The sequence below is a fragment of the Sturnus vulgaris genome, chromosome 2 (genome assembly GCF_052056855.1).
Source record: "Sturnus vulgaris isolate bStuVul1 chromosome 2, bStuVul1.hap1, whole genome shotgun sequence".
Taxonomy (NCBI): Eukaryota; Metazoa; Chordata; class Aves; order Passeriformes; family Sturnidae; genus Sturnus; species Sturnus vulgaris.
In genome coordinates this window covers 4,533,701-4,550,853 of record NC_142244.1, presented here as the reverse complement: position 1 = coordinate 4,550,853, position 17,153 = coordinate 4,533,701, and the positions used below count along the sequence as shown (strand labels likewise).

The window sequence follows — 17,153 nt, the reverse complement described above, 5'->3', positions numbered from 1 at the left end:
TTCCATTCCATTGACATGCATGCAGTCACATTTTGGGGAAGGAGAAGGGTTCAGGGCAGTGTATTCCACCAGCAGCCTTAATGCAGATCTCATCAGGAGCTGTGAAATGCAGACAGACTTGGCCAATTGAAATAAAGCTGAATGATGTAAGTGGATGCAGTGACTACTGTTGGGCAGGCATCTGGACCAGCTCTCAGCCCTAGATAGCTTTCCATGAAAACAAGGTCATTTTCTGCAGAGTCACGTCCTCTCATTATGGATATTCTTGGCAGATCTCAGTTTCCACTCTCACCCCTTCATTATCCTCATCACTGGGATGTTGATGCAGACTCGGAATCATAGAATCATGGGATGGTTTGGGTGAGAAGGGACGTTTAAAGCCCATCCAGTCCAATTCCCTGCCATGGCCTAGATGCCTTCCACTAGGCCAGGTTTCTCAGACACCTACTTTGTTTGTTCAGACCTATTAAATTACCTAAGCTGTTTTCACTTTTTAGGACAATAAATGGTGATAAAATTTTCTTGGGTTTGTGATTATTGGGATATGTCTGAATTCTTGGTGCCCAGCTATGCTTTGAAGCAGCCACCTTCATGTTCAGAGATTCTTCTGTTCCTCACACTGGCAGGAATGATAGTAGGACTCAACTCCCCTAAAACGTCCCTGTCTTTCCTTCCCCATTCCAGAAGCCTTTTCTCTGCCCAAGCACTGTGCTGGCCTGCCAACCTCACCCTCATCCCTGAGCTGGCAGACCATGGGATGTTTCCCAGACATCCCCCTTGCCCTGCCAGAGCCCAGGCAGCTGCTGGGACTTGGATTCCCAGGTACGGTTGCATCCACAGTGGCTGCTTTTGTGTGCTCTGACTTACTTGGAAGTTAAACCTTTTCCCAGCTGCTCTGAGTGGAAAATGTGGGGAAGCCACACAGTTTGTCCAGAGCCTCAGTCTGTACCGCATGGTTTGCAGAGCCTGAGTCATAGAGTCATAGAATAGAATCATGGAATCATTTTGGTTGGAAAAGCCCTTCCAGACCAACCAGAGTCCAACCATTCTCCCAGCACTGCTGAGGCCACCACCAAACCATATCTCCAAGTGTCACATCCACCTTACTTTTAAAGCCCTCCAGGGATGGGCACATGGTGCCAGGGCTTAACAACCCTTTCCATGAAGAAATTTTTCCCAATATCCATCCTGAACCTCCCCTGGCACAGCTTGAGGACATTTCCTCTTGTCCTGTCCCTTGTTCCTTGGGAGAAGAGCCTGACCCCCACCCTCGACTCTCCTGTCAGGGAGTTGAGGAGAGTGAGAAAGTCCCCCCCGAGCCCCTTTTCTCTGGGCTGAGCCCCTTCAGCTCCCTCAGCCACTTCTCACCAGACTCGTGTTCCACACTATTCCACAGCTCTATTACCCTTCTCTGGACATGCTCCAGCCTCCATGTCCTTCTTGGAGTGAGGTACCCAGAACTGAGCCCAGGTGTGGCCTCAGCAGCACCCAGCACAGGGTCACTTCCCTCATCGTGCAGCCATGGATGCTGTTGAGGCACGGTGACATTATCCATGGGCCTGTCTGTGCTTTTGACTCAGTGCTAAGAGGCAAAAGCTCTGTGAAAGCCTAATGAAGGTGTAATATTTGAACCTTTCATAAAGCACAGGTTGAGTTAGGAAGATGGAACAGTGAAGCGACAGCTTTGACAGGGTGTTATTCTGTATTTTTAAAAGCTCCCTGCTCTCATCCCTCACTGACCCACCCGTGCAGCAGACCTACTTCTTGATGGGAGAGAGAGCATACATAGATCACATCCTTATAGCAGGGAATGTAAAATGTATGAAACTACATTAAAAAATGAGCAATAGAATGCCAATACATAATGCATGTACATAGACTTTATTTAAGATAAAGTATATCAACCAAGAAAGTTAATTGTTTTTGTCTGCATCCATCCCTCTCTAATGTTATATATTTTGGGGTGAAGAAAAGATAAGGCCACTCCATGAGAAGTTGCATTAATTCTTTGGTTGACATGTTTTATTAAAAAGAATAAATTCAGTTGCGTTTTTAAAAAGAGAGAGAGAAACTGCCTTTGTTTTTTCCTTTTTTTTTAGACATTTACATATTTCGTGTATAAATATTTTTTCATAAAAACATCCAAATCGAGAGGGTGTGCTCCACAACCACTGCACAAAATATATTACAGACATTTATATGGATGGCAGGAAGGGAGACAGAGGGCTGAAAATTTCCAGGCACCCAGTGATGGATGGTGCACGAGGCTTCCCCTGACGCTTTATTGAGTTTCCGATGATTATCTCTCTCAGAGACATTTTTTACAGATGACGGCCGAGCTGTCACAACGGACCATGGGGGAAAAAAACCAACAATAATAACACTTTAATCTCTTTACTGCGCTGCTCCCTAGTATCTCAGATTCATCTTCCCTGACGCACGCAGTTCATTATCCTGCTCCTCCCTGGGTAGGAAATGACGACAAATAAATAAATATACATACTCACCCTGTGTGCTTGGAGAAAGGACCCAGGGAAGGAAAGGAGCCAGGGCATTAATTGATCTTCCTGGAGGGACTGTGGTTCATTAGTGGAGATGCTGGGCTCGGACAGCATCAGGTATTCATCACAGCGTTTCTCTCTTCGGAACTTTTTGAATCCCCTGGAAATCTTTTGATGGCTCTTAGGAGGGACTGTGAAGAAGTCCCTGGGGCCCACCTGCTTTCCAGTTCTGCTTGCTTTGCCATAGCACAGTATAAGGTGCTCAGAGAACTTGGAAGCTCTCCCTGTCCCTGAATCTGAGTTTTGGGTACAGACCCTGTCACCAAGGAGCTGGACGCATCTCCAGAAGCAGAATTTGGCCCACCAGGTGGGTGGTGATCATTTGAATGGAGACAGTACATGCCAATCCCACCATCACTCATGCTCCATGGTGGGGCAGGGTATTTATGGGGCTTCCTCTGGGCAACCTGTGCCATTGCCTCACCACCCTCACAGAGTAGAATTTCTTCACAATATTCAATCTTACCCTGCCCACTGTCAGTTTGAAGACATTCCTACTTGTCCTGTCACTATCTGCCCCTGTAAAAAATCACTCTCTCTTATTTTTTTTTTATGATGAGTAAAGCAAAGAGTTTAAAATCCAGGTTTTCTAAAGCCTGATCCTTAGACCAGCCACAGGAGAGCAGGGGTGCTGCAGACTCTTCCTGCAGAGCCATGCCCTGCTGAGATGCATGGATTTATATGCTGGAAACTCCCAAAATCAGGAATTTGCTTGAAGATCAAGCCATAGTGGGACAGCATTCTTTCCTGTCACAGCTTCCCTTCTATTGCTAAAATCATTATTTAGATTAGATATTGGGAAGAGATTCTGCCCTGTGAGGGTGGCAAGGCCCTGTTACTTGTTGCTCAGAGAAGCTGTGACTTCCCCATCCCTGGAAGTGCTCAAGGCCAGGTTTAATGGGGCTTGGAACAGCCTGGTCTAGTGGAAGGTGTCCCTGCCCATGGCAGGGGGGTAGAACCAGATGAGCTTTAAGGTCCCTTCCAAGTTAAGCCATCCTGTTACCCTACAAGAAATAGTTGGAAAAAGGCTGAGTCTTCGCTCAGGTGTCCTCCACCCACCTCCTCCCCTCCCTGGGTGCTGTGTAGGCAGTCTGGGATAGATGGAAGCCATATTGTATTATCTCTACTGCTGCTCAGTGGAGTGGGGACAATGGCCACCAGAAATCCCCACTGGGCTCCTGATGGTCTCAGGAAAGGCCACAAAGCCCTTTAGAAGCTTCCTGCCTGGTGAGCAGTGGTGAGTCCATGCTGCTGCTGAACACCCAGACGGGCAGTTCTGTAGTTATCTCAGCGAGCTGAGCTTTCACTCTTTGTCCCCTGCAGTCCTTGTCACCCGGGAGGATGACTTCAGCAACCGTCTCAACATCCGAGCCAACTTCAAGGGCTGCACAGCTCTACACTACGCAGTTCTGGCTGATGACTACCTGACAGTCAAACTGCTGCTGGATGCAGGTGAGTTTTGTTAGTTGCACCCAGCTCATGGGCCAGGAGCACTTCTGAGTCAGCCCATCCCACAGAGCTGTCAGGTTCAGACACAGACCACACTCTGTCACTGTCACAATTTGGTGTGATTTGCTCTTTGCTTTCATCTCTTTTTTGTTTCTGTGTTCCCATTCACTTCTAGTGTTTTTTTTCCATGTGCTTTTGGTGGCTCTTCTTGCCTTAGTCCTCGAGTTTTCCCTTTCCTCCTGCAGTTCAGCAGCCAGAGAATCACAAAACCCTGTAATGGTTTGGGTTAGACGGAGCCTCAAGAATCATCCAACTCTAACCCTCTGCTATGGGCAGGGACACCTTTCACTAGACCAGGTTGCTCCGAGCAGTATCTAACCTGGCCTTGAACACTTTCAGGCATGGGGCAATCACAGCTTCTCTGGGCAACCTGTACGAGGGCCTTGCCACCCTCACAGGGAAGAATTTCTTCCCAATATCCCATCTAACCCTGCCTTCTGTCAATGGGAAGCCACTCCCCCTTGTCCTGTCACTCCAGGCTCTTGTCCAAAGTCCCTCTCCAGGTCTCTTGGAGGCTCTTTAGACACTAGCAGGGGCTCTAAGGTCTCTCCGAAACCTTCTCTTTTCCAGGCTGAATGCCCTTAACTCTCCCAGCCTGTCTCCAGAGCAGAGGGACTTCAGCCCTTGGAGAGCTTCTGTGACCTCCTCTGTACTCGCTCCATACTCTACTAATGTTGGGAGCTCCATAGCTGGACTGGGTGCCCCACATACCCCCACTGGTCTCTGCTTAGTATTTTTTTCGTTTCCCTCCTGTGGTATTTATTCAGGCCATCTGTCGTATCCCTCATGTCCCTTTGTGGAATGGAAGAGCCCCTGCTGTACCAGGAATGGATCTGCTCTGTAGACAAGGCACAGGATAAGTGCTGGTACCCAGATGAAATGGTGGATGCTGGCACTGAGACAATGCAGTTCTTGTGAGAATTGGTAGGAATTAGCTTATGCAGTTACTGGTCCTTCTGGTTAAATCACAGGGCCCTTCTTCTCACACAACCTGTTTCACTGTCATCTCTTGTATACTCACCTGGGCAACCTGTTCACTGCTCAACTGTCTTCATGGGGAAAAAGCTTATCAGCACTAGTGGAGTAGAATGAGAAGATGCATTAAGCCAACAGATTAGGGATGTGCTGCCATGACATCAGTTTTTATATGTGCCCTCCTGCTGTTCCCTCTGGGATGATATTTGTGACTGTTGTGCTGTTCTCCAGAGCTGGCATTTACTTAGTGTGTACCTACACTTGAACAGTGCCTTTACCCTCTTCCTCAGACCACCAAGTTGATCCATAATTCTGCTTGCTTCCACATGTGATGCCCTTTGTCCCCAGCATTCCTTCTCCTCCAGCAATTTCCACAGCTCTCCTCCTGCAATGTCCCCAAGGTCACCCGGAGATGAGCCAGTCACAGCAATGCTGTGCCTGCCTCAGGTGTATGCTGCCAGCAGCCTCTGCCAGGTGGAACATAAAGTGGCCACCTGTCCCAGCCTGGCCCTACGAGAGACAGGCTCATTAGGGTCTGGCTGGTCAGATACTGATTTTTGCAAAGATTTGAGGAGTGTTGTAGTCGTTTTGGTGTGGGCATCTCAGAAGTTCATTCTAGGGAAGCAGACAAATATGTAATGGTATGATGTGGTCTCATAAGGCTCATTCCTTAAGAAAGCAGGTAAAAAGATAATAGAAAGAAGCATTTGTGATGGCTAAACATCCCCAGATGGGATGAGGAAAATTAATTGTGGCAACATTGAACCTTAATACTCATCTGTACTATGTGCTTATTGTCTTTCACAAATAGAAATGTAAGAGTGAAAGGGTGAGATTCTGTAGCACTGAACTCCAGGTCAGGGTTTCTCTGGGAGCCTTACAGGTACCAGAACCGCAGCTTCTGGTCATAAATTAACCCAGAAACAGAGGAACAAATGAAGGAAATTCTATTGCAAAGGCAGGGTTCCTTGCAAGGAAGAGAGCTGAAAAAGCAGGCAGCTGCTCAGGAAGTTGTGGGACTGTGTGGACATGGTGGCTGGGAAATCTTCAGACAAAAATACTGGCCAAAGTGGGGTCCATCGCATTTTTCTGACATAGAAGCCCCACTCTGTGTTTGCAGCACATGTGGGCATTGTGTGAACACAGAATCTGGCATGGTCCTGGAGTATATAACTTACTGCATGTCTGTTGTATGGGCCAGCAGCACATGCTCAGCAGTCACTTGGCCATGGGCACTGGCAGTCAGAAGGAATTGCTCCAACAAGACCTCTGGGATCCTACAGTTGTGGGCAGGGATGCCCACAGGAGGAACAGAGCAGAGCGGGCTTTACCTGCTTGAACAACAGGTTGTGAATGCACAGACCTGGAAGGGCTTTGTGGGTAAGTGCAAGGGGCTCTGGGGTGTTACAGAGAGTGGCAGTGGGGTTGAAGTGCTGGAAAAATCCTTGTCAGAGCAGTATTGGGAACAGATCTGTGCAGAGAGAGTCAGTACTTGAGACTGGAGAGTGTTTCACATATATCATGGTGTGAATCATAGAATCACGGAATGGTTTCGACTGACTACTCCCAGCTCTGCCAGCCTAGAGCAGAGGAGCTTCACCTCTCAAAGCACTTCTGAGGCCTCCTCTGGACTCACTGGGGTAGTTCTAGGTCCTTCTGGTGTTGTACCACAGAGCTGGAGGCAGCACTGTAGTTGGGGTCTCACCTGAGTGGGGCAGAGGGGCAGAATCACCTGGAATAGCATTTTCTACAAAGATACCTGCTTCTCATTTCTGCCTTGGAAAGCTTCCTTGCATAACACATATTATCAGTTGATTGAAAGTACCAAAGCAACTCCTTGGTTACCCTAAGTATAGGTAAAAGATGGGTGCAAATAAGTGAAGTTGGCACTAAAGAATTTTTCCATTCTGAATAAATCACTCTAAGCAGTAAGTCCACCTTATTTCTCCAGTTGTGCACTGCTTAGCTCTCTGAGTACTGTTCCAATCCAGGCCTCACTTCACAGAGGCGACTGTGCTTTTTGTTCCAGAGATGTTTCTGTGTCTGTCCTGGAGCCACTGCCATTCCTGTGAATGGCTCTTTCTCTGCCTGGTGCCCACAGAGAGTTCTTTGTTTGTAGCAAAGTGTCTCAGCTTGAAAGAACTCACTTGCATCTCAGGGGAAAAAAAAAAGCATTTAACAATCTGTGGGACTGTGTTTGTTTGGGTACAAATGGAAGGACTGTGTGAAATCAAAGTGAAAATTCAGGACTTAGCCAGAAAATGTGACAGTCACTCATCACTGTTCCGTTCTTAGTCCAGCCCCACAGAAATCCTTCTGGATCCTGCTCAAGAGCCTACACTAAGAGTTCATTTTCAAGCGGAAGTCCTGATCTTGTAGAGCATGTCCCAGTGCTCAGATCCTGGAGACAGCAACCCACCGGAGGGAATCTCCATTTGGTGATGGTGTGAAAGATCCCAATGGAGCCCTGTTAGAATCCCAAGGCTGATTGATCTGAGTTCACAGTGTTCCTCAGATTAATCTCTGTTCACCATCCACGATACCCACTTACCCTTTTCAGACATGGTTAGGATGCAGCTTTATGAGGATTATTTGCTAAATGTAATAAGCTTCACCTTTCTGTCAGGTGGACTCTGAGCTGACAGCAGACCCTTCCCTGCCCTTTCAGCAAGTTTTGGGTGCTGGAGTTGGATTTCCTGATGGGCTCATGATAGGAGGATTTCAGGGCATTCACTGAGGGCCTTCCCCTCCTCACGGTTCCATAGGATAACAAAGCAGGGGATCCCTGCCTCCTCGTCAGCGTAATGTGGGATGAATACATGGCCAAGGGTCTTGGTGTGGAGATCGAACACCGTTCAGCCCTTTGTGAGGGTAATGCCCCTGTGCTGCCATTGACTTCGCACACAGGGTGGCTTCTGGTTGCTGACATGGAACAGGCTCCCCTTGATCTCTCCCTACACCTGCCTTTTACTAACTCTCCATTTACTCTCCCTCTAACTTCCCTCGATGGTGCCCTGCCCTCAGGCCAAAGCCATTAACCGCCCAGCCCCTCTCTGCTCCAACCATTTCCCTACCCCCCTGTTGTTTTTTAAGGGAAGCCCCCTGCACTTGCCCCTCACCCCACATCCCTAGCCTTTTGTGGCTCACTCAGTGACTCGCTTGACCCCTCCAGGACCTTATAGCCCTGTGGTCAGCATGTGTGTGCCCAGCAGACCGCGAGACGAAAGTGGCGGCTCTGTTGTCCTTTCGGGCAGTTGTTGGTGACATTTCACAGTCCCCTGACCTGAGGCGACACCATAAATATCAGTGTTTGGGGAAGGGGTGGGTGAGCACTCGCATCCACAGGCTGCACCAGTTGCTACTGCAGGCACAATTGATTCCAGGGACTTTGTGTTTGGCTCGGAGGAAAGCAGGCAGGGTCACCAGCTCGCTGGTGACAGAAGTCTCCTTGTTTTATAGGGAGATTTTATTATGTCAGTATTTAAGTGAAATAGCCAATATTAAAAGGTGCAGCTTTCTGGCAATGGCATAACCCTGCCATGGTTATGCCAACACCAACCACCCTTCTATAAATGGTTCTGCTCCAGAACCTGTTCCTGAAATGCAGAAAGCTAGAGATCAGGCAGGCACTGATTCATGTGTCCAGAGCAAGTCATGGAGATTGTTCGAGGGCTGGAGCCCCTCTGCTCTAGAGACAGGCTGGGAAAGCTGGGGTTGTTCACCCTGGAGAAAAGAAGGCTCCAGGGAGACCTTAGAGCACCTGCCAGTACCTAAAGGGGTTTCAAGAGAGCTGGAGAGGGACTCTGAATAAGCACATGGAGTCACAGGACAAATCAGGGCTCCCCACTGACAGAGGACAGGATGAGATTGAATATTGGGAAGAAATTGTTCCTTGTGAGGGTGGTTAGGCCCTGGCACAGGTTGCTCAGAGCAGCTATGGCTGTCCCATCCCTGGAAGTGTTCCAGGCCAGGTTGGATGGGGCTTGGAGCAACCAGGTCTTGTGGAAGGTGTCCCTACCTATGGCAGGGGAGTGGAATGATTTGGGCTTTAAGGTCTGTTCAGCCCAAAAAATCTTGGGATTCTGTGATTCAGAGCTAGGGACAGCACTGCTGCTGCTCAGGGATTTGCCCTGCAAGTAAATGACCCTTCTCCTGGCATGAGAAACTGTTCCCCTTTCACAGCCTTGTGCTGGGAAAAGTTGTCATAGCTGTGGTAACTTTTCAGTAAATTTACACTAGACACTTTCAGTTTACATTTACACTTTCAATAAAGTTACACTAGACAGAGCACAGAAGATGTTGCAGGAACTCTCAGGTTGGAGCTTACAAAATGCAAAATCAGAATATTGTGAGCACTTGCTTATGTATATATCTGAGAAACTAGGCACAGGAAGAAGTGTAGAAGCAAGGTTTCCCTGGTGTGTTTCCCTGGCTCAGCTGCCATTCTTCTAGCATCTCAAAATTAATTTCCAAGTGGTTTTCCAAGGTGTGTTTGGTGTGTGAGTGTGTGGGTGTGTCCATGTTGCAAGGGGTTGTCTGACCTGTCATCTGCTGACTCATGGAAGTGTCGTTTTCACACAGTGTGTGGCAGTGCACTACTCTGCTGCTGCATGTACGTGGGTAGGGGCTTGTATTTCTTATCCTTGCCTAAAAGTAGAGCAATTCCTTCCTTCAGAGACTGACCCATGCCAGTTTGTGGGACCTCCCCTCTCTCTATCCACACTGCAGAAACCGATACCTGCCCCCTGCCAAACCTGAGCAGGCTTCATATGTGTCCCATTCTCCTCAGTAATCTCCTCATCCCTAACTGCCCTGCTTTTTATTTCCTATCTTCAGAAATCATCCCCTCTGCTCCCAGCTCTTCCTAGAGCCAGCACATTGGCTGTCACTGTATTGGAAATGCCTCCTGCTGTACATCCTCTGCAGAATCACAGGATCACAAAATGGTTTGGGTTGGAAGAGACCTTAAAGCTCTTCTCATTCCACCCCTCTGCTCTGAGCAGGTACCCCTTCCACTAATTCAGATTGCTCCAACTCCATCCAACCTTGAACATTTCCAGGAATGGGGCAGCCACAATTCTCTGGGCAACGTGAGCCAGGGCCTCACCAACCTCACAGGGAAGAATTTCTTCCTAATACCCAATCTAACCCTGCTCTCTGTCAATGGAAAGCCATTCCCCCTGTCCTGTCACTCCTTGCCCTTGTCCAAAGGTCCTTTTCAGCAATCTTGGAGTCTCTCATCTCTAATTAGATGTGAAAGAGAGAGAGGAAGAAACAAACATACTCTGTGAAAACATTTTAGCTGAAACTGCAATAACCTGGTCTGCTGAACTCGATTTGCTGGTAAATTTAGACCAGTGCATTTGTTCGTAATGCTGTGCACTCCTCAGTCCAGTGTAATTGCAGATCTTGTGAGTAAGGGTGAGTGATGGGTAAACAGATTAGGGAGCTGGCATTGCACGGGATGGGCTTTGGACATCAGAAAGCAAAAGTGCTTATGGTATTCTCGGGTAAAATCAGGTTCTAATTAATTGGGTTTTTCTAACCGAATTAATTTACTATTAACTACTGCATAATATGTCTTGGAGTGTTTTCTGTTGCATCCCAGATTCAAAGGGTCCGTTCTTCCAGAGGGAGAGTAAAGGATATCCCTAGAGAGTAGGCTCTCAGGTCCCCAGCAGCCAGTTCCAGAGAGGTACCTTTGGTTTTAACACATCCTGAGACAGTAACATTTTGCTGCAGCCAGCAGTTACCACAGTAAACAAGAGCTCAGGGCAGAGCTCCTCCCTCTCTACAACTCCCTGAAAGGAGGGTGGAGCCAGGTGGGGGTCGGGCTCCTCTTCCAGGTAACAAGCAGCAGGATGAGAGAAAATTGCCCCAAGTTGTGCCAGGGGAGGTTTAGGTTGGATGTGGGGAAAAACTCTTTCCAAAAGGGTGGTTCAGCCTTGGCACAGGCGACCCAGGGCAGTGTTGGAGTCCCCATCCATGGAGGGATTTAAAGGCCTTGTGGGTGTGGCACTTGAGAGCATGGGTGAGTGCTGAGAGAGTGGTTGGACTTGATGGTCTGGCAGGGCTTTTCCAACCCAGAAAATTCCATGAAACTGTTGGATGATTCTATGACAGGCTCTGTAAACCACACTGTGCAGAGTAAGGCTCTGCACAATCTGTGTGTCTTCCTCCTGTTTCTCCTTTAGTGTAGCTGGGACAAGGTTTAGCTTGCAAGCAGGTCAGAGCATGCAAATGCAGCCACTGTGGATGCAGCTGTCCCCAGGAATGCTGGGTCCTTTTTGGTGAGTCACATGCATGGTAGCTGTCCTGGGTGGTCTGTTGTGGCAGTTTACTGCCCAGGCCAGCTGTCATGCCAGAGTGCCTGACATCCTCTCTCCCTCTCCATGCTCATATTTACAAGAGAATGTGATAAATTCCGTATTGATTCCTTCTGTTGCACTGTAAATTTTGCAAAAGATGATTAAATAGTGCAATAGCATCTGCGAGTGCCGAGGCTCAATATGCTCTGGGCCGGCGTATCGATCCTTCGTCTGACCGCAGCCAGTTCCACTCCCCACCATGCCAGACCAGTAATTAAAATCCTATGAAACTGGGATTTAGAAACCAATCATATCCCAGCATCGAGGCATCCAGCATCCCACTGTGGTGAGAGCAATAAGAGTCCAAAGTGCCAGCACATTTCTGTCTGTGTTGGAGCACTTAGGAATGGTTTTCCCTTAGGGTAGGGGAGTAAATAGATCCCTCTTGGAGTGTTTCTGGGGAGAAACTTGACAGTGACAACATGTTTGGCATGATTTTAAGTGCTCTGCGCACATGGGTATATGGAGAAAAGGTGATGGATATATGGGAAGAGTATGATTCTGTACTAACCTCTCTCTTACCTCACAAAACGAGTTGGGAGTCAGGTGGATTGTTTTCACACACAGTTGTCAAGTTTAAGACATTAATTCATTCTTTCACTATTTCTTCTATTGCAAATTTCCCATTTGCCATAGAATCAGAAAACAGTTTTGGATTGGAATAGACCTTCAGGCCTATTTTGTTACAAACCCTCACCATGGATAGGGACACCTCTCAATAGATCAGGTTGCTCCAAGTCCTGTCCAGCTTGGCCTTGATCTTTATCACTTATGGAAACTCACCCTCTCAGGCTGACTTCCAGCTTCTGATAAGGCTCAGAGGTCCTAGCTTTCATTCGTAAAGAAGAGACTTCTTTTAAATCCTTCTTTACTTGTGAGTTTTTTTCATTTAATTTGCCAGAGCAAACACGTCATTGGGTTTTCTTCATCTCCCCTGGGTTTGGAAGGATGATGGTGTGGTTTATTCCTAAGCTCCTAACTGTTCTTATGATAAAGACTTTAATAAATATCATGGGTTTCTTTAGTCTTTACATCCGTGTTTCTGACACTTACCTGCTGGTGGGCTGCTGCTTTGTTTCTAGCAAGATCCTTGTTTTCCCCTTGTGGTACAAAGCTCCGTGGCAATGGATTCTTTGCTGGATTTTCTGGTGAGGAAGTTTGGCATGAACATGTGTCCTATTGCAGTGTGGTGCTTAGGAGGTGAGGTTTGGAGAAAGCCCTTTGCTTTGTCCAAGGCTGAATTAAGGCTTGCACCTTGTCTTGGGAGCTTTCTGACTGCCAGAGCTCTTAGTCTCTGGTTTTCACCAGTTTAACAATTTATTGGTGTTGTGCTCTTTACCCTTGCACTCCCTGGGCTAGTTTTCAGTGTGTTGCTGTGCCCTTCAGTCTCTCAGAGAGGTGACCCTCGTGCTGTATTTTCCCTGTTCGGTCAGAGCATTTCATTCTGTACAAATCCTGTATCATTGGCTCATAAAATTGCCTTTCTTACCTTCCTTTTGTTTCCAGTCTTTTAATACCCGGCCTCACTGCTCCACTAGTGGGACTTCAGGTAAGGACCTGCAGTCTAATTTACATGCTGCTCTGACCAGTCTCCTCCTTTGCCTCTATTCCAGCTTGCACATGCCAGTCCTGAATGTTACACATGACTGTTGTGGCTGTCCAAGTACATAAAGATTAGTGTTCAGTCTGGTTTACAAGGTTTGGGAGCACTGGTAAAGCTGCACGTCCAAGAGGACCTCTCCTTGCTGGTTGTTACCTGCCCTTGTCAGCATGTGACCTTCAGCTCAGAGCTCTAGATACCTGCTTTTCCATGTAAACTCTACTCCAGAAACGTCTAATTCTTAGTTAAGTCAAAATCCTTCCTTCACAAATCGTATAATAATTTGAATTGGAAAAGACCTTAAGCTCCTCCAGTTCCAACCCCTTGCCATGGGCAGGGATACCTTCCTTCCACTAGAACACGTTGCTCTAAGCCTAATCCAATCTGGCTGGACAAATTTAAATTGAAAAGGCTTCTTGTGCTTTGAGACTGAGGCCACTGGACCAAGGGAGCCCAGATCCTCTTCCCTAGAGCTCTGTGAGGGCTGCTGCCAGCCCAGGGCTGTGCATTAGGCAGCACTTGATGTGGTGGAACTGGAGCTGGTGCAGGTCCAATGTGTGTGCCCAGGTGGACAACTAAGACCAAGGAGATCTTGGCTTCTGTCACCAGTAGTGTGGCCAGCAGGACCAGGACAGTGACTGATTCCTGTACCAGGCACTGGTGAGATCACTCTTCAAGTCTTGGGGTCAATTTTGTGCCCCTCATGGGAGAAAAGGAGGTTCAGGGGGGACCTTCTCACTCTCTGCTACTACTCAAAAGGAGGTTGTAGCCAGGTTCTCCCAGGCAACAAGTGACAGGACAAGAAGAAACAGCCTCAAGTTGCACCAGGGGAAGTTTAGGTTGATTAGAGAAAATTCCTTCCCTGAAAGTGTTGTCCAGCCCTGGCTGCCCAGGGCAGTGGTGGAGTCCCCATCCCTGGAGGTATTTAACAGATGTGTAGATGTGGCATGTGGGGACATCCTGGTCTAGGATGACGGCCACTCAGTGTGTCCACTTCCAGCACCGTCAGCAGCAATCACCATGGGTTTTGGTACTTCCAGGTACCTCTTTCTGGGATTTAATTCCCTTCAACAGAAAAAAGAGTTTATTTCCTGCTCATTTCTGGAATATTGGATCCAGCAGAGTCTGCTGCTGGGAAAGGGATGCTCCCCAAGTCCCCTCAGTGTGCTGGAGCACAGGGTGGGTGCAAGGCAGTGACTTAGGTAGAAGGGGCACTCACAGAGCCTGCTAAAAGATCTTGAAGTACTCCTGGGTGCAGTGCCATGAGGAGCAGAGAGAAGTGCCCTCAGGTTCATCCCTGCTGCCTGTGCCCAGGCCTTGCCTGTACCTGTACTGCCCAGGGGCCAAATGTGCTCAGACCCTCCACTCAGGACAGACTTAGTGCTGCGGTTTTATACCAGAGAGAATGGCTTTGTACTGGGGAGAATGGCATCCCTAATCGTGGCAGGAGGGTTTCAAATAAATTATCTTTATGGTCTCTTTGGACCAGCCATTCTGTGATTCTATGAATGGTTGTATACCAACTTCATACTGGGAGAACAGTTTTGTACTGGGGAGAGTGGCTTTATGCAGTGGCTGTATTATGTAGGTGGGGGATTTGTATCTTCTCCCAGATAACAAATGATAGACAGGACAAGAGGAAATGGCCTCAAGTTGTGCCAGGGAAGGTTTAGGTTGAATATGGGGAAAATTCCTTCCCTTTTAGGGTTGTCCAGCCCTGGCACAGGCTGTCCAAAGTAGTAGTGGAGTCCCCATCCCTGAAGGGGATGGCCATGTAGTTGTGGCACTTGGGGACATGGGTTAGTGGTGGCCTTGGCAGTGCTGGGGGAACGGTTGGACTAAGTGGTGTCAGAGGGCTTTTCATACCTAAAATGTTCTTTGATTCTGTCCTTGTTGAATGGCTTTATACTGGGAGAATGGCTTTCCCTGACTTTCCTGACTGAAGCAGTGCCGTCTTCTGTGCCAGAGACTTGTGCAAGCACTTGGTTGCCACCTCTACCATATTGCACCTTCTGGACACCAAGGAACAAAGATAGGAGACATTGAACATTTTGGCATCTTTTATTTCTGTAACACAGGTCACCACAGGCCATTGTGCTGCCCAGCTCATTTGCAGGCAGGACCTTTGGAGTGGCATGAGGACAGGGACTGTCTCATGCCAGTTCTCTATCCCCACACCCACTCCTGGGAACAGCTCAGGACCTAGACACTCAGCTGAAGGCTACCTGTGGGTATGCCGAGGAGCAGGAGCTTTCATACCATCTGTCTGGGCTATGAAGCAAGGTCCTCAAGAGTCCTTTCCTGTCCCAGTACTCAGGGCTTTCTCAAGCTGTGATCTGTCCACTCTTGGGAGGAATGTCATTCTCTGAGCCTCCAGGCTCCAATATGAGGCTCCAATGCCACTGTGTGCCCTGTCCTGTCTGTTAGAAGTGTGAACGTTTTTCTGCCTGCAACAGGCTCAGATCTGCTGCTCTTCTGCCCTGACAGGTTGGAGTGACAAGAGGAGGGTCATGGGGCTGCTGAGGACACAGGCAGCATTACTGGGATGTTCCTCCAGGTTCTGTCTGTGCCCTCTGGCATTCTCCTTTTCCTCCTGCCATCTCTCCCTCCCCTTGCTATCCCCATCCCTATCCTGACAGCAGTGGGGGACCTAAGTACCAGTATCCGCTGCATCGCCAGCTCTATTGACAGTTATCCAGAAACTGAAGGAATTCAAGACAAATTGTTAAGAGGATGGAGTTAATAAAATTTGAAAAATTGAGGCCTGTCACTCCACTAAACTTTTTTCGATCCCACTGACAGAAACATATTTCCCCAATGAGTGACCTTCTGCAGCTGCTGCAATGCCACGATGCTGGGCGGGTGCAGGGAGAGAACCCCCACGCCATTTATCAAATATTATCAGCCGGGGCCTTCTAATATGAGCGTGGAGGGTGGGAGGAGGCGATGGGCTCATACAGCCTGAGGTGCTGCCCAGGTGTCCATCTCCAGCTACAGACAGCGAGTGGGAGGTGACAAATTGCCTTCTATTAAGTCGTGGAAGGTTGATGTCCCCTTGGATACTGCTGCAGCCTGTGGCATAGGGTGGGAGAGGGCAGGAGAGGAGGTGGGGATGTGGAGTGGGGTCAGCCAGGGCGCCGACAGACCAGTGGCCACTTTTACCTTCTATTAGCAAGCCAAGTGATACCGTTATTTATGGCAGCATAATATTTTATTGCTGCCGGTACTTGAGGTTGGAATCGACCAGTTATAGGAGTCGGGTTCTATCAATTATTGCAGCAATTAGTCAAGTCGTCAAAGCCATTAACAGGGGGATTAGGCCAATATTGGAGAGCCATTATTGATAGATCCAGGGCAAAGCCAAACAAACCCTCCATCAGAAATGAGAGCAGGCCTAGCCTCGAGGATGTCATCATTTGGAGAAGTCAGAAACATGCCCCACTGCTCACTGCACAGACCCAGGTGGGTTTTGGCGGGGGGGGGGGCGGATCGTGGGAGCACTGTCTCTTTTACATATATGGAGCAGCCAGCCCCAGCAGTGTGTAATCTCACCTGTCTTGATCATATTCTTTATTTGTGAAGACAAGGCTTGCTGTAGAAATTAGTCCGTGTCGAATGTTTATGGAGCACATTTTTCATTCTGTAAGCAAATATAGTTCCCTGATGCCAATGCCTAGGAATGGCTAATCTCTCCAGCTCCACTCCCACAGACTCCCCTTACTTCATTTATCTATTCTGATTGCTGCTCGGCGTTACTGAGCACTCCTGGTGCTTTGCGCTGCCTCATGGCACAGGAGCAGCTTGCTCTGCCTCTGCCAAGGTACTTGTCTCACTCTCATGTTTCGAGCAGGATCACAGAATGATTCTGGCTGGATGGGACCAGTGGAGTCATCTGGACCAGCTCCCCCACTCAGGCAAGAGCACATTGCACAAAACTGCAGTGGAAGGATTGGGATAGAAGACATCCCAGACCTGCTGAGCGCAGTTATGGGCACCAGGTTGCTTTCCAAGGCTTAATAACTGGTGGGATGGTCAGTTTCAGCACCAGTTTAGGGGATTTGGGACCAATTTGAAGATTCATTCTTATAAACTCTTGCAGTTAGGAGCTGCTGTGGGGTCATGGAGTGCACCAGTTTTAGT

At 48.3% G+C, this 17,153-nt stretch overlaps 1 protein-coding gene across 3 annotated transcripts in view; it reads left to right on the top strand.

The window, feature by feature from the left end:
• CLPB (ClpB family mitochondrial disaggregase) overlaps positions 1–17,153 on the top strand; it is a 73,261-nt gene that overhangs the window by 27,576 nt on the left and 28,532 nt on the right. For 2 of the 3 annotated variants that reach the window (XM_014882049.2, XM_014882050.2), the window contains exon 5: positions 3,885–4,013. The exons of the other annotated variant lie outside the window; for it this stretch is intronic. In XM_014882049.2, coding sequence (XP_014737535.2) covers positions 3,885–4,013 — 129 coding nt within the window. The remainder of the gene's footprint in view (positions 1–3,884; positions 4,014–17,153) is intronic. 3 annotated transcript variants of the gene reach the window in all.